The following is a 23,231-nucleotide window of genomic DNA, read 5'->3' as shown; positions in this document are numbered from 1 at the left end:
GCATACAGTATATTTATATTACATATTTTGTATGTTACAAGGAAACCACTTCTCAGGAAGGACTTTATATACAGTATGTTCACCATGTGTGCCTTGTGAACTGACAGATGGAAGTAACCTAACAATTAGGGATAAAAGAACATATGATTGTTTTCAATGTAACTACGAAAGATGGATAGAGCATATAATGCATATAATCGAATATTCTTGTTAACGCTGCACTTGCAGGTGATCGAGTCTCTGGGCATCATGATCTACAAGGCTCTTGACTATGGCCTGAAGGAGAATGAGGAGAGAGAGCTAAGTCCTCCTCTGGAGCAGCTCATTGATCTCATGACCAATATGGCTGAGGCTGAGAAGGATGCCTGCCCCGACGAAGGTTATGAGGCTACAGAGGAAGAGGATGAGGCAGAGGATGACCCCGACAACATATCTGGAGTTCACAGCTACAGAGATATCCTCAAAGTAGGTTGCAAGGGAATGTGACTGATTCCAAACAAATCTTTCTAAACTGTCCTGTTTTGTGGTAGATTTAATTGTTAACTGCTTTGCGTACTGCTTTGTGCTTGCTCCCTGCTACAGTAGATATGTACAGATACATACAGTACTCCTATCAACACAGCAAGGAGCCTCATCTGCTATTCTCAACATGTTGTAAAAAAAAATACAGAGCACATCACATGCTATCTCCTGTGCACTCTACGTACCCGTTCTTCAACCCTTGTGTTTCTCCCACATCACTATTCCTCCCCCTTGAAAGAGCACATGTCCAGCCAAAAGCATCCTATTGTGATGTGCTTGTGGGTACGTCAACTGCCTCTGAAAAATCAAACCAGTTGCAAACAACCGAAGAGACTGGGCATTTTTTGGGGAACAAGCTTCCCTGCCATGCTGTTGTTTGTGCTTGTGGGAAATAAATGCAGAGGGGAGGGTTTTAATTTTTGGAGGGATTCCAGTAAGAGGAGAAACTGTGGATGTGGGAGTATGAAAATGCTAAAAAATGGCTGTGGACACAGATTTGAACCGCATTGCTGACAGACTGCAATGCTCATCTTCCCTGAGAGTGTATCTCTGTTGTCTACTGGAGCAGAGAGTCACTGTTTCAGTCCTCACACAAACCCACTGTTTAAATAATGACCGCCTACCCAGTCACAAATACACAACAATCCTGAACAAGGAAATGTACTGGAGCAGCATGGCATTCTGCCTGGCCCGATGGCTAGCTAGCTGTCATTTTAAATTCTTGTATGTGTGTATTTTTCTCAAAGGCCATTTGCTCTCCTCACTTTCCCTTTCGCCCTACTGTAACTCTCACCCTAGGTGACACTGTAAACTGCTTTAACTTAGAGCCATATTTATTCAGTTATTTTAACAGTTTGCACTTACATGTTAGGGTAGCAAATTGAACAAAAAAATGTGGTGTAGACAGCATGAAGTACATAAAGACATTGTTGTCTGGTGTTGTTTGTTTTTCGTGAGATTTTTGCAGTCTGGACAAATAGATGCCAAGAGCATGCCGGGAAGTAGGCAAAGGTACCTTCTGTTCTTCTGAGGGAAAACAGCACATATATTGTCATCACTGTTGGTGTGTGTGTGTGTGTGTTTAGCAGCTCAGGGAGCGCTGTCTTGTTTTTGTGAGTTGTATTCAGCAACAAATCAGAGTTGCTTATAAATGTTTTGGCGGGTATTTTGCTTTTATGAAATGTCACTATGTTCTCTTAGCATAACTCGAGCCACTTCGACTTGACTGCTTACTGTTAAAAAATATATTTTTTTGTATGCTTTTTTCAGACGTTTACATACATTAAATTGAGGTCTTGAGGAAATGTCTGTGACATGCTTTGGACAAAAATACCACAGAGAAACAAAAGCTCTGTTGTCCACCATAAGTTTACGCCTCCTTTCAGAGTTGTCAGTTTCAGGATGTATGTCAAGTGCTTTACCTGACTCTACTTCGCCCCTCTCAAAGGCCCCTTTGACAGGTCTGCCTCTTCTGAGACTGGAAGTTCTCAAAAACTCATGAAGCATGATAGAACACAGTAAATAGCCTGAGAGCTCACACCAGCATGCACAGCAATCCAAACTCAGACTACTGTGGTGGGAATCTGAAATAAAGACACTACTGAGTTCCAATGTGACAGTACAAGAAGGTTTAGTAACAAGTATTTGCAAAAGAGTCGAACAACACAGAGTACAACAGCAGTCCCTAAGGTCTGACAAATTCAGCAACAGTGCGGAGTTCCTTTTTTCCCTATGTTTGTTTGAACATAACCTGGAGACGGCCATACGGTGTAATTCATCTTTAAAGCCTCATAATAAGAAAAATAAATTCCCTGTATGGTTTATCAAAAACCTAAAGCTGTGAGATGCTCAACAGGCATTTGGCACTGGCTTATCTATCATCTTGGAACAGACATTACAGTGACGAAGCAGGTTGATATAGGTGTATCAGGACATGTGAGGCACAAACAGTATTTTGCCATTACACTACCATGAACCAAACTGATATTTGAAATATAGGAGTGGCAAATGTCTCTTTTACAACATCATCATCAGCCACGGGTAGAGAAATGTTGGTTAACAGATAAAAGTCATGTTACAGTTATTCTGTCAAATTTTGGCTGGATATAACCAAGTCTTCACAGTTGGTCTAATTCTGTTTTAATTCAGTTTTATTGGGCTAATGTTAAGAACAGACGCTTATATGTTTATTAGTTAATGTTTGTTTTTATAATGGTAGAATGCTGTCACTGCTGATGGTGGAGTCAGTGACCAGTAGGAAATAATCATTTCTACCTTCTAACTGGGAAAAGAGGTCAGATTTCCTCGTTGGGATTTAAAACATTTAACAAAGCACTGATAGAGCATCGACTGGTTTATTTTCTTAACTGAATGTAATCGCTGATAAAAATTTGCTCACAAATTTTTTTTAACACTTTAGAAAAAAGCAAAACAGTTTTGACTTTTCAAGTCTCCCAAGGTTCCAAGTTATAGCCGATGCAGTATGATTTGAAGTTTAATTTAGGAGAGCAACGGTAGTCTGGATAATTCTACTCTGAGCTGTTATTGTGACATACAAATCCCTTCCTCATCTTAACTGCTCAGAGAATTACATATTTCAAACCCAGGTGGCCTCTAACAAAGTGCCAAAGTTGTGCTTTGTTCTTGTTTTTTTAATTGGTAATGACGCCAGACACCAAAGCATATTCTCTAACCTAGATGTGATATAGACAGATTTCTTCATTATAACTTCTTCTAGACTCCCACTCTTCCTGCTATTGGTTATCGGCGCATATTAACTGCTTTTTCTTTTGCCTATTGACCTATTACGGTCAAGGACAAAGTAATTCAATGAAATAATGAATGACCAGATCCCAGATATGATCCAGATCCCATTTAAAAAACACAACATAAAATCTTGAATCCACATGTGGTGAATGCAATAAAATGCATTGTAAACTGTAAACATTTTCCTCTGTCATGTTTGTGTCATGTCATAGAAATAAATGCAGCTGTACAAACTGTGCTCTGAATTTGTTAATTCCCTATTTTCTCCTTTGTAGCTGTGTACAGCTCATCTACCCAGTTTGTCAGATGCCCCCAGTCACTACCAGGCGGTGTGTCGGGCGCTGTACACAGAAACCAGGGAGCTACGCACATTCCTGGATAAGATAAAGAGTGCCAAAGAGGTGAGTCCTTATCTTTGTCACCTTAGCCATGAGGTCATGAAACTCAGGCACATTTGTTGCAGTTTAAGCCAGCAGATAGCCAGATGACCTCACAGCTGTGACAGTGAAGACACAGTACAGCTGAAATGTGAAATCATTTTGTGGGTATGGTGAACGCATTAACTCAAGCTGCAATAAATGGTCACATGATGATCTCTGAACTTTATTTTTCCCATAAAAGACTTAACAGGACTCAACAGTTATTTAGCACTGTGACCTTACATGCCCCAAACTGAAACACTGTCGCTCCATGAATTGTAATCCTGAAGCTTTTGAGAATGAAAACAACCTTTTATATAACTAACAAAGAAATAGCTCAAGTGACCGTAGTTATTGTATAATACTGCTCTTGTTTATTAAATGTTCAAGTAAGGAAACTAGCCATCATTTCTGTCTCAGTGTGACAGGCAGCCATCTGATGCAATCTTAGGCAGTGACTGTGGATAATTGGAATGTACATATGTGCTTACTTACTTTTTTTTTAAAGTATTTTTTTGGGCTTTTCAGTGCCTTTATTGATAGTACAGTGGAGAGAGAGGGAATGACATGCAGTCCGGTTTGGGACTTGAACAGGGGCCAACTGCATTGAGGACTAGCCTCTGTATATGGGATGTCTGCTTAACCCAATAAGCCACCGACCACCCCATATGTGCTTACTTGAACAGAATTATGCGTACAATCCAGTGGAAGATAGATTGCCATGAATTTGTAAGATTTTTTGAGTGGTCTCATAAATAGGAAATGAGTGTAAAGGGGGTGCTTTGTCTGATCCACTGTTACAGTTGTTATAGCTCAATGGAACACTTCTTATGACTGTACCATCATTCAGTCTCAAAACGTCTGCGGGACACTTTCTATTAAGCGTACGGATGACAGACTTTACTCTCAGGCCCTGCAGGCTGACAGGTTTAAGTGGGCCACTGCAGGGAAATTGTGACATATCTGATGTGCATGTCAGACATAGATGACAATATCTGCAGTCATACTGACTCTCATTCTGACAGAAGTGCAGAGTTCAGGTTCTGGTAATTAATTCAGTCAAACATGATTAAAACCATCATGCATGACTGGTATTGTAGTGGTTTGTGTGTGTGTGGCATAATATTTTCACAGCTTGGCTAAGGAACTACAAAGCATTCACTTTACCTGTAAAGCGTAGTTTATGCTTCTCCGTCATTTCGACGGCGTAGATAATCCTAACTACGCGTCAAGTTAACGCGGACCGCAAGGGCTGTGATTGGTCAACTCAGAACGTAATTTCCGGCAGTTACTTTTTCCAGTCTTAATGGCTGTGCACGGCGAAGAAGCTAGTCAAATCGTCCCGTTGACAAAGTATCGAAAGTGCATTTGTTCATCCAGGTCCCTCAGTGGGTGAACCAGTGTTGTAAATTCACTTGTTCCCCGCCTTGACCGGTCAACCACTTCCACAAACGTCTTCTCTGTCGCCTACGCTTCAACATTTGCAATATAAGCTTTTGTTCTTCAATATTGATGAGCTCCAACTACAAATACAGCTCTGATGCCATTGTTTACTGTTGTTAACTGTGAAAAAGCAAGGATTCAGCTATAACCCCTGAAACCACACAAACACACAGCCACACACCCCTAGCGGCATGGTGAATTGCAGAGCAACGCGTTCCCTCAACGCAGAACTTTGAATGCTCAATGACGGCGTCACGTTGTTGACGTTACCGAGAAGCCTAAGCTGGTCTTAACAGGTACAGAATTGAGGTTGGGGGCTTGCAGGTGTTTTCCAGCTATGTGCCTTTGCTACCTGAGATTAGCTGTCACTGTGTTATGTTTTCTACTTGATGAAAAGGCTTGACAAATGAACATGAGTTAATAATGGGATTCTTTCATCACAGAGGCATTATCAAATCATTCTAATTTCCCTCAAGCTCAAGCCAACATTCTTCTAATCACAAAGTTATGTCGTATTGTTTCAAATGACCTCTTGATTTTTGTGCAGGAGTCTTTGAACATTGTTTCTCCTCAGGAGCAATTTGGAGCTCAGCTGTGGGTTGGAACATTTCCCTTTAGGAGCTGTGTGTGTGTCTCTGTGTTCCACCTCAGGGTTCCTTCCTGCTATGCACTACTTCTGCTGCCCTTTTAGTGTGTGTAATGCATCTGAATGAATTGAGGGGATTTGGATGGTTGCGTAACTTGCTGAGAAAGAAGGTTTATAAGGAGAACATTTGGGGACTGCAGTAATTTAACACTGGAGTAATCATTATCGCAACACTCGCTGCATCTCATATATTCCAGCCATGCATTTCTTGTGCGGTATTTTATACTATGAATATACTACAGTCCAATTTCCTTTTCACATTTCAGTGAAAAATATTTGGTTCAGTTTATGTGACCATGGTTGTTTATGGGGTAATACACAGAAGAGGAAAGACGTTAGAAAATAAGATTAATTTAACCCAAATGTGTGTATGTTGTCATTATGTGAAGCCATGTTCATGTTTTTTTCTGAAATGTGTTTCCGGTTCTTGCAGATGCTTCTTTGTGTGCATGCGTCTGCTGACCACAGCTTGTGTGTGTTAGGTGCCCTCATACCCTAGTCCATCCATCTATCTTTACCCACCACTTGCAGATCATCGTTGTCAGCGTTGCTTTATGTCTCTACAAAGAAGCCTCCTGGCTGGAAATTTTTAGAAAAGCAACTGAACTCATGATGTTTCACAGAAACAATTCCGGCTTCTATTCACTCACAAATGTGAGCTTCTTTTTGGCAGAAATACTTAGATTCTAGATATAGTAGGTAATACCATGATAATTTCTCTGGCCTTGAAAAAGCTGAAAAACGTTGGTCACATGACACTGACATATCATGATTTCACTCAGATTATACTGCTCAGTCAACCTTTTGAAATTGTAATACGGGGCTTTGATGTGATCTGGAGTTTTACAGCTCATTATAAATGTGATAATGGTGTTGAAAGCATTTGAACTAATCTTTCTTTATGCTCTTCACTGGGTAGACACTGCAGTGTTACCCTGTGTCACTGAAGTACCATACACTGTTGATAAACTGACTCGTGAGGCAGAAATCTGCGTGTTGACTGACATTATGTAACCAGTCAGTTGAACAGCTGCTTTCTGATAGGATAATGAAGAATTGTAATTTCTCGCTGGGTTGAGGTCTTAACGAAGCAGTCAGCAGGACAGGCTCTTGTGACTGTCTTATCAATGTTTGTTGTTCTGTGACGTGAACAATCTTCCCACAAATATTAACCAGAGGGAACATATTTTCTGTCTGCTTGCTGCTATAATATGCTCACATACTTTTGTGCCTTCTCTTTGTCTCCCTTTTTCTCTCTCACACACATACAGACACACAAACATGTCTCCTCATGAGAAATGCAGAGGAATGCAGATTAGCTCCTTGTTTTGCACAGATAGGCTGTCTGCCAGGCTGACAGTCAGTGGTTTTACAACATTGAAATGACTTCACAGATTCACACAGGTGTCAGGATGGAAGAGGGGCTTGCATCGTTCACTGCCTGAAAGCACAGACCAACTTAATTTCATATGATTTCACTTTTTACTTTAGCCTTATCTATAAAGGGATGTTCATTCCTGGGAAGAGTACATATAGAATCTTTTTATAGAATAATGGACCCAAAATTCTTTGGAAATAGCTTTGTAACCCTGATGGGCAGCAACTTGCTTTTCTGATGTTAACGCATTGTGTTAACAAAGAATGTTACGGCAAACTGCCAAAACATCTGCCTTTATATCAGACTTACTGATGATCAATTATTCAAACAAATGCATTTGATTATCAGCACCTGACTGCAACTTATCACATTATTTCTTATGGAAGCAGTAAGGATGCCTCTGCATTTTGGATTAAATTTTGTTGAATAAATTATGATACATGATGTCTGGTCAATTTGACAACACTAAAATACTCACAGGTGCAAGTGCTCAAAGGCTGAATTCTAAGCCAATCTTCTCCTCATCCTAACCAAGTGGTTTTAGAGCTTGAACTTAGTCAATTTTGAAAGAGGATAGGACATGCCAGAGAGTCAAACCAGGTTATCAAAAGTGAAACTTTAAACAAGTTTGCACACAAAAAATATTACTGCTTCCCCAAGATGAAAGTCTCGGGACTTATTTCAGTACCAGCACTCGAATCACTTTGTAGCTGGTTGATAAGGCACACACTCTGCATTGGCTTATAACAAGTTGCCAGAGCACTGAGCAACATTGCAAATATGTGTATTCATGGCTCTGAGACATGAAAAAGGGCAATTGAAATGACTATCAGTTAGGCAGGATTCACAAGGACACTATGTCTTAAAGCTTAACAATTACCCCACATTTGGATTTGTAGTGACAATAGGTCAGCAGTTCAGCCGCACAGCCATTCATTCATCAGTCATGAAATGAAAGAGATTGGCTGATGTCTGTACTGCCTCTTGAAAATTCTAACTTTATCTGAAATATTCACTGCAAGCAGTGGTAGCAAAATGAATTAACAACTCCAATTAAATTTACTCAGTGTTCCTCATTAAAGTGAATGAGAATGGGAAAAAAGGAATGAAGCAGCTAACAACTCTTAACGGCACACACACACTCGCTGGCTGTAAATGCTCTACAGCATCTAATTCTGTATTCACATATGGGTGCACTCGCTGATCTTCCCGACGTCCTATGTGGCTGGCCTGAATAGAAAACACATTTAGGCCTAATCTAGGCTACTTTTAACACTTATGGTGCAGGCAAGAGTTACGTGGGCCAGATGTGGCCCAAGGGTTATAAGCTGTCTTCGACACTGGTTATAGCAAGTGTTGTGAAGGCCAGAAAGGACCCAGAATCCCAAATAAAATTCAAATTTGGACATATCTGGTGGATATGTTGCTGAGTCTAGGCAGCAACACTTACCCCGAGTCAACACCATTGATCAAGTCCACATGTTGGCCAAAATTCTTTGAATTCTGGGAGGGTAATCTCAAGAAGTGACGAGCTAATGTAGAAGACATTTGAGTTCACACATGTCACTTACGTATGAAAATTAGTATAGTTTAGCATCCCAGCTAGCTAATGCTTGATGATATTTAAATCAGGCAAGTACAAAGAGGCTGATGTAGTTGTTTTGAGACTGGTGCAGAACAAAAACGAAAGCTTGACCCTGATTGATAGGGGCAGGAATTAAGGTGAAAGGACAACCACTGTCACTCTACTTTATACTGTCTAGAACCTGTGTTAAATTTCTTGGCAAAACATTCAATATTTTTTTGTCTGCAAATGCAAATGTTATTTTTTTTTGTTGGATCCAGGTGTTTGCTTTGGGTCTTATTGAACTGTACTTTGTGAAAACATTTAGTCTGGAAGTATAGGGCCATCGTGGCGGCTGCAGACTACTTATTTAAAACATCAAAAGTTTATTACCGCGTGTCAGTAACTAACTATGGGTCCATGTTTTATTGTTATCTTTTGTGTAGGTTACCAATAATTACTTTTGACTGTAGTTATCCTCATGAAGGTATGAAAATGTTCTGATTATTGTGACTCGTGCAGCCTGATGTTAATTGCTCCCTTTGGCTGTCTGTAAACTGAACATGAACAGCAACTGTGTCTCTCGAACCAGAACAAAATTCTTCTTCAGCTGAAGCGTAACAATAAACCACCTTAACTGGAGTCAGCGCTGTGACTAACGCTGACCGTTTTTCTTGCTCTACCAGAACCTCCGGAAGATGGAGGTGGAATCGTCAGAGGAGCCTGGCCGAGACCTGAATGAGCTACAGAATGCTGACTGGGTATACAACAACACCACAAACTTCAAGCCTAAACTGATGATTTCTTCTTATTGGTGTAGACCCATTTTGATGTAGTCAGAGAGATTTTTCACGACTGTATGTTTACATAACATAACCTCTATGAAACCATGCACCACTCGAAACAGTAAGTGACACAGGAACTTCTCAGGAATAATGCTGACTTGGATGCAGCCACCTCTTTCCCCTTAATTTTGCTGGACTGAGAGGTTAGCTCACAGATTTGAATCAAATACAACTTACTACTGTCTTAAAGGGATTGTGGTATTTTCTACATCTACACCCAATTTCAATGCTGCTGTTTGCTTTCTTTGTCAGGCACGATTCTGGGTTCAGGTGATGAGGGACCTTCGTGATGGAGTCAAGCTGAAGAAGGTGCAGGAGCGTCAGTACAACCCTCTGCCCATCGAGTATCAGCTCACTCCCTATGAGATGCTCATGGATGACATCAGGTCCAAACGTTACAAACTGCGCAAAGTCATGGTGAGTGTCTAAAAATATTTTGCAGCCCACAATACAATAATCAATGAAGTATGTTTGGTTTAGAAATTAAAGCCATGTTCATGCCTTCTGTTTACTACACAGTTTTTTTTTATCTTGTGGGAAAATTCTTGGATTGACTTGAAAATCCATGTAAATGATAATACTGAGGCCAGGGTTGGTTGTATTTCTTTCACTCTTTGATGACTTGATGTATATATTAGCAATTTATTTAGACACTTTTGGAGCAGTTGTGTTTTATTTCAAGCTGATCACATTCAAATTACCAGGCAGGAGCTTCAACTTCCACATCAACTTCCAGATATACTTTTCAAAATTCTTTTCTTTTGCCTTTATATGTACTAACTTGGCTAACCTTAAGATGACTATAACAGGATTACTATAAAAATATTTTAATGACAGTTCCCTTCCTAAAAGTAAGAGTTGTTGTGGTTGCTGGATATCATTTTAGTAATAGGTAATTCTTGAGCACACAGTCTGTAATTCAACATGAGCAATAATAAACAAAAGTTGGACAATTTCAAGTGTTTTTCAGATGTTGCTCTGCCATCAAATTCAAGATGATCTAGTATTTTTTTATTCTGAGTAAAACAATGTCTCACTTTCATCATTTGACATGTCTTCGATATACGGTCATGAATAAAATATTGCGTTCACATTGCATTTTTTAAATTTGGGTTGTAGATGACCTCCTGAAACAATCCAACAAAACTTTGATTTAGATTACAATCTGCCTAGACAATCTTCCCCCTGAAGTTGAATTTTCGAAAGCCTGAGTACTTCAACAGCTGGGACCTTGACACCAAACATGGCTGCCCGCCCTGCACATAAAATGTTGTGATAGCTGCAGTGATATATAGTTTATTACCAATTCTCTTAGTTTGTGTAAAAGTGTTTCCGGTTGCACTCATAGTACTGTCCAAAGATGTATCAGTGAACAAATTGTGTTTTTAACAAAGGTGTTTTTACCAAAGTAAGACGTTGTTATCAGCTGGTATTGTTCATGTGGTTTGTGAGCACAACAAGGGACAAATCTCAGTGATGGTCCAACTTGCAGATGGAACTTGATCTACCTGAGTGTGACATTGATGCCAGCTTTGAATTCCCACATCCAAGGCTTTTTCATATTGAACTCTTTGAAGTGACTTCCAGTTAGTTTTAGAATAGAATTTTAGATTTATTTTTTTTCTTTCATTAAATGGTTTTCCTCTCTGACCTTTTCACTTTGCACATTCCCATGAGATTATTAAAATCAGCTGACCAGAAGCTCCTGGTTGTCCCGAGGATATCAGGCCTTTGCTTTTGCGTCTCCTAAACTGTGGAACTATTGGTTTCTTTACATTTTTAAAAAACAAACAATTTTATGCTTTGACTTTTAAACCAGACCTCGTATCACACTGAACATTAAACATGCTTATACATATAGGACTAGACTCGACTACTCTTGGAGTCAAACCTTTTCTCTCTTTGTGTGTAATCAGGTGAATGGAGACATCCCACCAAGGTTAAAGAAAAGTGCTCATGAAGTTATCCTGGAGTTCATCAGGTCCAGACCACCTCTTAATCCTGTGAGTACAATTAAAAAATATTGTAGATTTAAGTCTAAAACATGTCTTCCCTTTAAACAAATGATCTCTTGCATCAATCTCTGTGACTCTCTCTAGTTTGGAGTTGTTTATGTTGTTACTTTGTAAATCTTAAAGCTAAAATCATGATAATTACTTTATGATATCACATATCACCTGATATGAGTTGGTGTTCAAGACTCAAAGATTTATATAAGAATGTACATTACATTTAAAACCTATTTCTGTAACATCTGAATGTTTAAGCCGTCTAATTTGAGTTTTATTGACATGCAGATTAATTGGAAAGCAGTGTTCATCTCTCCTGTACTGATAGAAATCTTGCAGCTGGATTAGCAGACGCTGTTTCAGCAGGGCACTCATTTCTCAGAAATCAATCAATCACTCACAAGAGACATGAGGAAGTGGCGAGAAGCAGGCCTGCTGGCTACAGGCCGCTCATGTCAGTTTTTGCACTCCACTCTGTTTACCCTCTGTCACCCACCATCAACCTGTGCTAGGTATCAGCTCGAAAGCTGAAACCTCAGACTCAGCCTCCTCCCACCCTGCATGAGCGGATCCTGGAGGAGATCAAGGCAGAGAGGAAACTTCGCCCTGTGTCGCCCGGTGAGATCCGCAGAGGAAGGCTGGGTATGGAAAACTTGTCATTTTGTATTTCTAGTTGTACTGTTGTTGCGCACACACAAGCACACATTCTCACACATACAATCATACCTCACTCTGCAATGATTACTTACAAACTGTGCTGCAGCTTCATTATTTCGAGCTGTTTTAGTTCCTTTAACACTTTACAACACTATTATTTGTGCGTCTGCTCTTTGCTGTTGTAGCTGATGCTGCTTAACCTTTCATGTTTGTGTTGCTACTACTGCCTATTAATGTTTTGTTCAACACGTTGTTTGCAGTGTGTGAAAGTTGAACACAAAAAAAAATGCTAAGTGTCTGCATTTCTTTTAACACCAACTACACTAAAACCAGTGCTGCATTTTTGAATTACATTAATCTGTCACTGATGGGCTGTGGCTTATTTCCTATCATAAAAGAGTTGAATTCTTTTTTATGTGAAATCAGACAACATGCCATTTCCCAGCATTATTTGCTGAATACAAGCACACTGCTTCCTCTTGTATGTGTTAAGTCTTGCCTTAACTTACCACCTCTCACAAGCAGTAACTCCCATGCTGTGACTGTTTCTCGTTGCAGTAATTCGGCCTCTTAGCATGTCTTTCAGTTTTGATGCGTCAGGTAAAGTCTCCCTTGCTGATTACCTGGCTTTTTATCTCCTTCCATGTTGTGCCATGTTGTGGCTGCTACTCACCTCCTCTATCAGCTCACACATGCACACCCACACCCACATTCAGCATCAGCACACACATTTCATGCCGTGCTTCTGTGTTTGATGGTGTTTGACTGTTGCCTGTGGAGATGAAACATAGAGAAATGGGACACGAGTTAGTAGGAGGAAGCTTAAGAGAGCAAACTCATAACTTTGGGGAGCATGATTAATCCACTGCGTTTATAAAGTAAAGCTGAAACCATTTGCATGCAGGGTATTGCTGCTCCATATACTCAATTTTGACAACTTGAAGCAGAAAATTAAATTGACTGAAAATACTCAAAATTTCAACAGTTAATTTGAACAATTAAAAATGTAATCAAAGCGTGAGGTTGGTAAAAGCTCCTCCAACCATAGTTTTAATGTTAATTGTTCGAATGTTCATATGTGACATTGAAGGTGCCAGTAGTGAAGAACAAATTGACATTTTGGAGCCTGTACTAGGGCTGTAGAGGTTTTTGGTGTCTTTCAGCTCATTGTTTTGCTTTTCTGGCCTACAAATCCATCTGTCATCTCATGCAGTAAAAGGCTGCTGTTTGCAGTGGAAAAGCTTTGAAAAAAAACATTTTATGCCATCTGCTCATAACTAATTGGCAGAATATGTGAGTCAATAGTTGGTAAACATAATGGATAATTCAGAAGCTGAAGGGCCTGACACATCTCTCAGGAGCTAAAAGAGACGCAAACAGAGCAAAAAGAAGAGTGAATATTATATTTCCATATGCCATATGGCGAGAGGTTGAAGTTGACTGCAACTACATCTGTGAAAATGTTACCAACTTTATTTGCTGATAAAACAATAATATTGCTAGTTTCCATGATGCCTTCAGACCTGGTTTCTTAGCCCTGCAAAGCCCTGAAAGTTTATAGTTTTCTTTGAAAAAGTAGCTTTTGTTTTCTACATTTAAAATGCCCTGCAGTCACATTGTTTGTTCCAAATATTACAGTGTCTCACATCATTTTAATTCAACATTTGACTTCTACTACGAGGGTTACGAGTTGCTTTAAATGTTGACTGACTGTAAAGAAATTACTTAAAAGATTACAGTTACTGATACCCAGTGGTCAAGTTGGAGATTGCAGTCAACACAAGTGCTGTTCACCCACTTTGTAGCAACCAAATTGCATCTATATTGGTTGGCTAAATTTGCTGTTGAGGAGACAGCAAGCAACTTCAGAGTCACTCCAAAGACTTTCAGTCTTCATTAACAATTTTCTTCCAGGAAAAGCCTTATTGTTTTTTTCTTTTTCTCTCCCTTTGCTTTTCCTAAAATCGTTTAATCTCATCATGTTTTTGCATCTTTGACAGAGTCTAATCATGTGGCACTGCCTGTTCTTGCATTGCGCAATCAGTATTGCTCAACTTTTTTCTTTTTTGTCACCCTTCAAGCAGTACTCTTCTTTTATGTAACTTTTAAGATTAAGATTAAGATTACTTTATGGTCATGTAGTCATTGTCACATGAAATTCACAAAATTACTCCTCCACATTTAACCCATCCAGGTTGGTACCTGTTGAACACACACATGCACATGCACAGGGTCACACAGGGATGGACTGGGACCAAAAAACGGCCCTGGACTTTAGCACCTATTAGCACCCTAACCCCCGCAAATAGTGGGCCTATTTGGGGGGGTTAGGGTGCTATGGTGCTATATTGTCTGTCATAAGAAAACTCACACAGATGAACTATTTATGATTGTTTATTCAAGAACTCAACACTTTTTCCGCTTTCCTTCTTTCTGTTGACAGACACTAACGTTAGTCTTCTTTGTTGGCTTTTAGGCCTATGGAGTAACGATTGTCCTATAAGCGCCACCTTTTGGTAGTTGATAGACTGAAAATTTTGGTTATTGAACAGGGCCGACGGCCGTAGACCGGACGGCCGTTCTGGACTTTTCCAGAACGCACAGATTAGCAGTCCGCCCCTGGGGTCACCCACTCATGGAGTTAGCTTTGTTAGCTTTGGAGTTAGCGAGATGCCACGGGGAGCATGGGACTCAAGGGCACCTCAGCCGTGGCAAGGAGGTGGACTGCCACCCCTCCAGCTGTCAGTTCACCAATCTTTTATGGCAGTAATATGGCTGCTGTCCCATGCAGAAGGAACTGTGCAAATAGATATACATTTTTCACTCTCATAAAATAAAAAGATATGACAAATCATTCAGCAAACTAAAAATATACAAATTACACAAGCTGTATTTAATATTAATTTTTTTCACAGATCTCATACACACTGTCTGTTTAAACCAATTTAAACTGTAAGTTTACTGAAATTGGCTTGGCTTGAGGCTGAACCTGATCTGATCAGAAGTTCAGTTAGTTAGTTTCCAGCAATTTGTGGCTTGACAAATTACCTGCGTCTTTTGGATGTCAAATTCTCTCTTTATATTTCTGTCCCTCTGCTGTAAGTTTAAATCATATTTATGCTGCATTTTTACACAGAACTTGGAGGGTGGATTTTGTCTCATCGCTGCCATTAAAATAGTCACTGAGAGTGATATCATTGTTGAAACAGACTTAAAGAAATATTAATCCAACCAGAAGTCTAAAACTGTAATTTAACCTTGTTACTCTAGGAAAGATAGTTTTTTTTTACAAATATTTGAAGAATGCTTTAAAATAATGACAAACAGCCTTCATTTTACAAACTGGCAGAAACCGTGCTAATGGCAAACATAACACCAAGAAGATACTGTTAACTAGATGTATACTACTCACTGCCAGGTTTTTTGTGACGAAAGGGAATCTCATCTCATAAGCATCTGTCAGTCCCAAAAGGAAGGATTAAACTCTGCAATCCTGCTGGTTGGAACAGATCACATTGACTCATAGGCGGATTGGGACATTTTAAGGGTTTCATCGCTTTTGGAGATCTCAAACAGTTATCGCAATTGAGACACTGAATTAATAAGCAGTGAAAGTTTATTCATTGGTGTAACTTTTATCCAGCCAAATTTAACATATAATATCACTGTGTCATATCAATCTTTCAAGGACATAGTTTTGGTGTTTTATTTGACTGATTGAATTCACATAGACAGTCTTCCCAGAAGCTCTTCTCAAACATTTGGTCCACGTTACATAACTGGTTGTTGCCTTTCATCTCTAAACACTCGTGTCACCTTTGCAATGTGCATAACCTCTCAAATGTACTGCTGTAACATGAAGACATGAGTCCTTCACAACTCACTTGACTTTGCAGAACAGAATTGAATCAGCGTGCAAATGAATCAGTGGTCAGTATCAAGCTCTACACACCACAGTGAAGCACATTGTATGTCATGATTGCTCTATTCTATCAGCAGTGGCACCTGTTTGCCTTTAAATTTTATGATATGATATTCATTGAAAAGATGAGGAAACACCGTTGAGGCTGGCAAATCATAATAATGACGTTCTCCACATTCCTCCTACTGAAGTCAGTGCCTGTCATCATACCACAAGCTTTACTGCCTCATGCTCCCTCATTCAGTAGCTAACATAATGTTAGTGTTCGTGTGTACAATCCTCCCTCTATAATTGATCATTCTCACTTGGTGTGAGCAGTTTCATTGCTCCATGTTTTATGGATAGATGCTGCATGTTCTCTGACACTTTAATAAACATGAATAAGGTTTTAATCAGTGACTAGAAAATCGAGTTTCAGGAAGAAATAGGTGTCTCACAAGATTAAAGTTGTGCTGTATCCCACATCTTGGTGATATATCACGTACATCTGGTCGTGTGTGTGTTTATGGGATGACCAGTAAAATGGAGAAATGTGATCTCCTGGTTGGACATTTAGAATACATATGCAAAATAATGGTTGGACAAGAAAAGTAATTGCACTTTGATTTGAATCAGACTGACATCAAGACAAAGTGTTCTTTTTTTGGACAAAAAATAGTGCTAGATGTTTTTTTTACAGATGAGAACATCAGATCTACTATGTTTAATCTGTTTATTTACAGAATTATTTAGATATATTTGAAGTATTTACTGGCTAACATTAGTACGGTGCAGTGATTGCTGCCTGACATGGAGATGATGAGATTCCATCACTCCTCGCAGCTTTCATTCCTTTATAAGGATCATTTATCTTTACAGGTGTGGCCTGATGTAGTTTTCAAATTTGAACTAAGCCATTCAGAGTTTATCTCTTATCGTTTGTTTATCTTTTGAATTTTGAAGTATGAATACTTAAAGATTCTCCCAATACATTGTTAAAATACAAAGCTAACATTAGCATTCCATTTTGCTTGGTTTTGCTTAGTAAAAACTAAAATCGACATATTTTTTCACTCAAATTAAGAAATTCTTAATTTCAGTTATGCTCTCCCCACGACTGCTTGTTCAATTAGACCAACTGGACAAAAATGTGTATCAAAGAGGCACCTCAAGCTCTTCCTCTGAACTCTTTCAAAGCCCAGACTGGTTCACAGAAACCATTAAATGCTCTTGTTAGCTTCTTGTTAACATTTTTTAAGGGACTGTGGAAGGGCAAGCAATTCAAATCGTCTGATTTTATGACTAATTATCTCTGCAATTCTAGACTCCTAGCCGACCTATTGTCTAACATTTATGTATCCATCTGTGTGAATCCTCCAGTAGGCAGGATTCAGACCAGCTTACCAGTTTCGGTGGTCTTGCTTCGAATGGGGTGCCGCCATAAACCAAACAAAGTTTTGTGTCTGTGTGAATCCTGCCTTACTCTCCTTATATGCCTGACTCTCTTCGTGAGGCATTTGACAAAGATTGGCTTTTCAGATTTGTGAGGTAACACCTCCAGCGTGTCCACAGTTCACAGACACCACTATTTGATAATAGCAATGCAAAAACACCTCTCTGCTTAGGTCACCAACATTGCATAGACACCAGCCAAAGACAGACACTTTAGGAAACACAAAAACATGTCTGACTTGAGTTTTTTTTCTTTTTAATTATTATATACTTTTTATGCTTATATTGATAGGACAGTTAGAGAGAGACAGGAAACAGGGGGCAGAGAGAGGGGGACTGACATGCAGCAAAGGCCGTCCCGTGCAGGACTCAAACCGGGGCCAACTGCAGCGAGTACTATAGCCTCTGTACATGGGGCGCTGCACAACCCACTACACCCATACTTAAATAATTTCCTTCAAAATCAAAAAAACATAGACTTCATGAAGGGTAAATTTTGACATAAGCAGTTATACAGTACATGAAGTGATCTAGAGTCAGAGACCTTTTCCAACCCATCAACAGCAAGACCATAATGCAGCTCAGCAGTAAGTAAAATCTTAATAAAAGTATTCGGTGAGACACATGCTGCAGACTTTCACACATTCAGGCTATTTATGTGCGCTTTTGGTTGATGGAGAGTGAAAATTATCAGAGCAGAACTAAGAAATAAAGGCCTCCCCAAGAAGTATTAGAGCATTCAATGAAACAATCATGTATTTGATGCATCAATAAACATAGATTGTTTGGATATAAGCTCCAGGCATACTGAATTCTGTGATCAACTCGTAGCTATTCTAATGAAGGAGGTGTCCTCTTTTAGGTTTTGGCAAAACTCGCAGTATGCCACAGGATTTGTTCCGTACAGGAAGAGGTAAAGTATGTGGTTTGGAAGGCCTTGTTTGCCTTTAACTTAACAGCCTTGTCTATCTCCCTCCCTGGCTGAAAACTAATATCTTCCAAAGTTCAATACTTAAATGTTGAGATAAAAACCAAAAAAAAAAAAGACAGAATGTTAGCTCTTTAGCAAGTTACAGTCAAAAATCTGGAAATGTAGGTTCTTAAAAATGTTAGGTTATAGAGAGACTGTTCTATTTCAGTTGCGGCTCTGTATCTTCCTCTTGCAGAAATTGCTTGTCTCATCATCCTCCCCTCCCTCCCTCTCACCTTCCTTGCAAGTCCTCTTTTGTCTTTTCGGTTAATGTGCCTGCCCACAAATTACAGCTAGAATCAGGCAGAATGGCAGATATTCTGTCATAGAATATTTAGTTTTAAGGACTTAGCGTTCCCCAAAGACATATCAAAGCTGACAGGAGAGATGTGCTGTTTTATAGCAGTTCCATTATTTAATGAAAAAGGGCATCCATGCTCTGTGTGTAACGCTGGTCTGCTCCTTTGCTTCCCCTCTTTAACCCTCAGATGGATCTCAAACCTCACTCCTCTGTGACAGGTTTTACTGCATCCTTCAGTTTAGCCTCCCAATGAAACACAGTGTGATTTGAAAACTTTCCAATATGGGAAATTAGATAACCAAGAAAGATTAAAACAAAGAACCCAGCAAGGATGCAAAAGAGCACAAGAGGAGGTGTTTTGGGATTCTTCTTAGCTGCTTTTTCCGGAAATCTGAATGTCTCCTGTATGGCTTTGTGCAGATGAGTTTAGTCCATACATGGGCAGGAGGACATCCAGCACTTTGTCTCTGATCAATGGATCAGCGTCACCCAGAGAAGAACCCTCTGGCTCTCAGTCTGTACCTCAGAGAAAAAGACTTCTGAAGGCTCCCAGCCTTGCAGAGCTGGACAGCTCTGACTCAGATGTAAGTATCTCTTTGTGTGTCCTTTTTTTTTGGACTGGATTTTTTTTAATCTGCACCTGTGATGTGTGGAGCAAATGCTGACAGAGGTGCATGTGTTATTTATGCATTAAGGATGAGATTACGGGGCGCAAATCAGCAAGCAGTTCCAGTGTGGCGACATCTTTGATGGATGATACATCCCCAGAGTCTGCGCTGGGGAAGAAAAGTGAGTCAGAAAATACTTCCACGTCCCTCTTTAATAACATCTGGGATTGATAGTGTTCGATGAGTTTTAATCTTGCAACCTTGCCAACCATATTTCCCTGACTCTTCTTTTTTGTTTGATCAGTACTTCTTTATTCCAGAATTATTCAGTCATCGATTCATTCCAGTTAATCTGCCTACTTTTCTCTTTTTCACTTCTCTCATCCTGTCTATGAACACCAGCTCCACCCATGTTCCTTCCCATCTCCTCTACACCTCAACCAGAGAGGCGTCAGGCCCCCCAGAGGAGACACTCTATTGAGAAGGAAACACCCACCAATGTCCGACTGTTCCAGCCGCCCTCCAAACAGAGCTCTAAGTCTCTGGTGAGTCTGAGCGTCATAAATCTGCTATGTGAAACGAATGTTATATTTTCTATACCATTAGATAGAAGAAAAATAGTATACTGTATGAAAACAGCAAGAATTCAAAGTCATGATAGCATTTTGATCAGACTAAATCCCATGATGCATCAAAGTAAATAAATCACTTTTCTCGTTCAGCTGGCTTTCTGAGTGAATTGTAGCCAGTCTAGTGGTCCATTTTGGTTCAGTAACTTAATTATCTGGAAACAGAGGGAGTGATGGGCAGTGTGAGTAGATAAGGAGTGGAAAGAGGAAAGGGGAAAAAGAGGATTGAAACTACACACACCTGCCATATTTCTTGTCCCTTTGTTTGCATGAAAAGCCTCCTCCCCTTGATTTCAACCACCACCACCTCCTTTTCTTCTGTCACCTCCTCTTTAAACTATGCTCACTTATTCTGTCAAACTACAGGACATCTGTTCTCCTTTCTCCCACACACACCTCCGTCCTCTCCCATTCAGGTTGGGATGATAGCCTCATTTTACTCCTGGACCCCTCCCCTCCTCCTCTGCCCTTCTCCCTCCACTCTCCACCCTTTGCGGAGCTCCCACCCTATCGAGACGTTTGCGTTGAGGTTGGTGAAGGCAGTTTTTTCTCTCTGCGCGAGCGTTTACATCAGACGAAGAGAGTCAGCCAAGGTTTGCCGGTCTCCTCTCAGTCAGTCCTGGCCTAGTAACTGTAGCTGCCCTCTTCTAATGATTCCAGCTTCATTAGAGATAATTCATCAACAGCATCAACAGGCTTCTGCCATGGCAGACTAATGACAAATGTACTGATGATCATTTAGTGACCAGCACCACTAACTGCATTGCTTTTTATAACATTAGTCACACTCTGGTGCATTTAGGTAGCAACTGTGTAGCTAAAATACTTTCAACTTTGCTCTTGTGTAAAACAAATTACTTGTTAGTTTATTAGTCATTGTATGTGTATATAATTAATTATTAGATTTTCTTGTCTATTTTGCCAGATTTTTCTTCAATAAAGTACATTTTAATTCAATTTCTGCCCTAAATAAGCCTTTATCAGTGGGAAATGAAAGGGACGAGAGATGTATATATTTACATATATATATGTTTATATACACAAAACATTACATAAAGTATTTATCTGTTTGTTTGCTGCCCACCATTATGAAGTCTTGACATTTGGCAGTTCCTATATTTGGATAAAAGCTACATAGGTCTATAGCTCCAGGGAGGAGACTATGCACAACCATATGTCAGTCACAAAGTAGCCCCACTTTACAACATACCTGTGTTTGCTGTTTATATTAATCTAGATAGAATGTTTATAAAAATCCTCTAAAAACCATGTTTACTGTCAAAGCTTTTTTACAAAATTCAGTTTTAAAATGAACCCTAATAACATAGTAAGAGTTATTTTTATAACTTTGGTAAGCTCCCTAAAAAATGACAAAAGATTTTGTGCAAGTGTTTTAAAGGCTCTAAAAAAAAAACACGTCTAAAATTGGTGTTTTTTTTCTCCCTGTAAATTTCATTTGTCTCTGTTATGGACTGGAGATCTGTCCATGGTGTACCCACTCCATAACCGCTGGGATGGGTTTCAGTTTAAGTTTTTTATCATCTCAAGGCGCTTAAGAAATACAGTCCAATTTAAGCCAGTTATAATCCAATGAATTGTAATATAACCATAATCCAATAAGATAAAATAAAAAAACATCCAAATTCATCAAATTTATACAATGCCAATTTAAAAAAAGAACAGATAAATAAAACCAACTGATCCAAACCTTATCTTCGATTAAATCCCCCGTTGTTGTTATCATAATGGCAACACTGGTAGAATGATATATATAAAGTCAAAGAAATCAGTGTAACATTATCGTTATGGGGTAAAATATAACCCTTCACACGTCTATATTTGGATTTTCAATGGCAATGGCTAAGCACATTCTTTATTGTATTGTTTTGGCCACCATAGCAACAGATTCGATAGAAAATCCACTTCACAAGCGTATCATCCCTTATGATAATGCGTATTTCCTGCTCAGTGTTTGGGGAATCAGCTTTTACCGTAACTATCACTAATCAAAAGAAAAGCGTAATTGTTGATGTGAGGAGTTGTAGCACTATCACCACTTTTTAAACAAAGTTAAGTTTGCTGAAGGAAGAACAGCACTGTACTTAATGACATATTGTCGTTATGATTTGCTTTGTTTAATGAGTAGACCTCTTGGATGTGTAATTGCTCAGTGTGCATACATTTTTTTCAAAGATATGTTTTGTTCATGTTTCTGTTAGCAGGGTGTTTTGTCTGTCATGGGACCACAGGTGCAAATTAGTCACTATAATCTGGTGTGGCGCATCAGATGGTAACGTTTATGTCTAAACAGTATGCTATTCCTTTTATCCGTTGATGATCATTTTTGTATTCTGAGAGCTTCCTTAATAGTGTTCACTCTTGTTCTATTTATGTCATAAGCCCTGTCTGCACTGCTGTTTTCTTTTACTGAACAATGGGGCCATTTTTATGGCCCAGAGGTAGCCAGGACCCACTCACACTGCTGTGAAAAGTGCAGAAAGATGGCTGTTTGTGTCCTGAATGAGAAACACTGGGTCCTGTGTGTTAAATCTGCTGTTGCCAGGGTCACTGGTCTGTGTGTGTATGCATGGTCTAGTTGTAATACTCCTGTTTGGTTCGAAAGCCAAGATGCTGGACTTCACAAAGTGTAAAAATCTTTTCGAGACTCAATACTAGGGTTTGGGTAAGGATAAGATTAAGAGTTAAGGGAAGGGTTATGGGTTTAGGGAATATGTTACATCCCCACATGACTATGAATATGTGTGTGTTGTTACAGGAGGAGTTCTGTTTCCCAGTGGAGTGTCTGTCTCTGACGGTGGAGGAAGTGATGCACATCAGACAGGTGCTGGTGAAAGCTGAGCTGGAGAAATTCCAGCAGTACAAAGAAGTCTACAATGCTTTGAAAAAGGGAAAGGTAATATGTTTTTAAATTAATCCTATAACCATCACTTACAAGACTGACACTGAATGAGCTGGGCTCTGTCTTTCTTTTCTTCACCATGAGAGAACGAGCATAATAACTTTCTCCTAAGGGAAATTGCCTCTTGATGCTAATCAGTTCAAATAATATTGTCACAACGTTTTATTGCAGCTTTGCTTCTGTTGTCGAACCAAAAGGTTT

The 23,231-nt window shown here is 39.5% G+C and overlaps 1 protein-coding gene across 4 annotated transcripts in view; it reads left to right on the top strand.

Annotated features, from left to right (window-relative positions):
• Positions 1-23,231, top strand: part of spire1b (spire-type actin nucleation factor 1b) — a 40,461-nt gene that overhangs the window by 13,473 nt on the left and 3,757 nt on the right. Inside the window, exons 3-15 of one of the 4 annotated variants that reach the window (XM_072394889.1) lie at positions 229-465; positions 3,564-3,689; positions 9,425-9,499; positions 9,836-10,000; positions 11,500-11,586; positions 12,105-12,234; positions 12,808-12,849; positions 19,294-19,457; positions 19,569-19,662; positions 19,884-20,026; positions 20,527-20,703; positions 22,887-23,024; positions 23,202-23,231. The exon at positions 23,202-23,231 is cut by the window's right edge and continues 41 nt beyond it. In XM_072394889.1, the coding sequence (XP_072250990.1) occupies positions 229-465; positions 3,564-3,689; positions 9,425-9,499; positions 9,836-10,000; positions 11,500-11,586; positions 12,105-12,234; positions 12,808-12,849; positions 19,294-19,457; positions 19,569-19,662; positions 19,884-20,026; positions 20,527-20,703; positions 22,887-23,024; positions 23,202-23,231 (1,608 nt within the window). The remainder of the gene's footprint in view (positions 1-228; positions 466-3,563; positions 3,690-9,424; positions 9,500-9,835; positions 10,001-11,499; positions 11,587-12,104; positions 12,235-12,807; positions 12,850-19,293; positions 19,458-19,568; positions 19,663-19,883; positions 20,027-20,526; positions 20,704-22,886; positions 23,025-23,201) is intronic. The other 3 variants (XM_072394890.1, XM_072394891.1, XM_072394892.1) reach the window with 3 other exon arrangements.

The sequence above is a fragment of the Leuresthes tenuis genome, unplaced genomic scaffold (assembly GCF_036924035.1).
Source record: "Leuresthes tenuis unplaced genomic scaffold, fLeuTen1.0.hap1 SCAF_10, whole genome shotgun sequence".
NCBI classification, from domain to species: domain Eukaryota; kingdom Metazoa; phylum Chordata; class Actinopteri; order Atheriniformes; family Atherinopsidae; genus Leuresthes; species Leuresthes tenuis.
The sequence above is the reverse complement of the archived record's forward strand: the minus strand, read 5'-3'. Positions and strand labels throughout refer to the sequence as shown.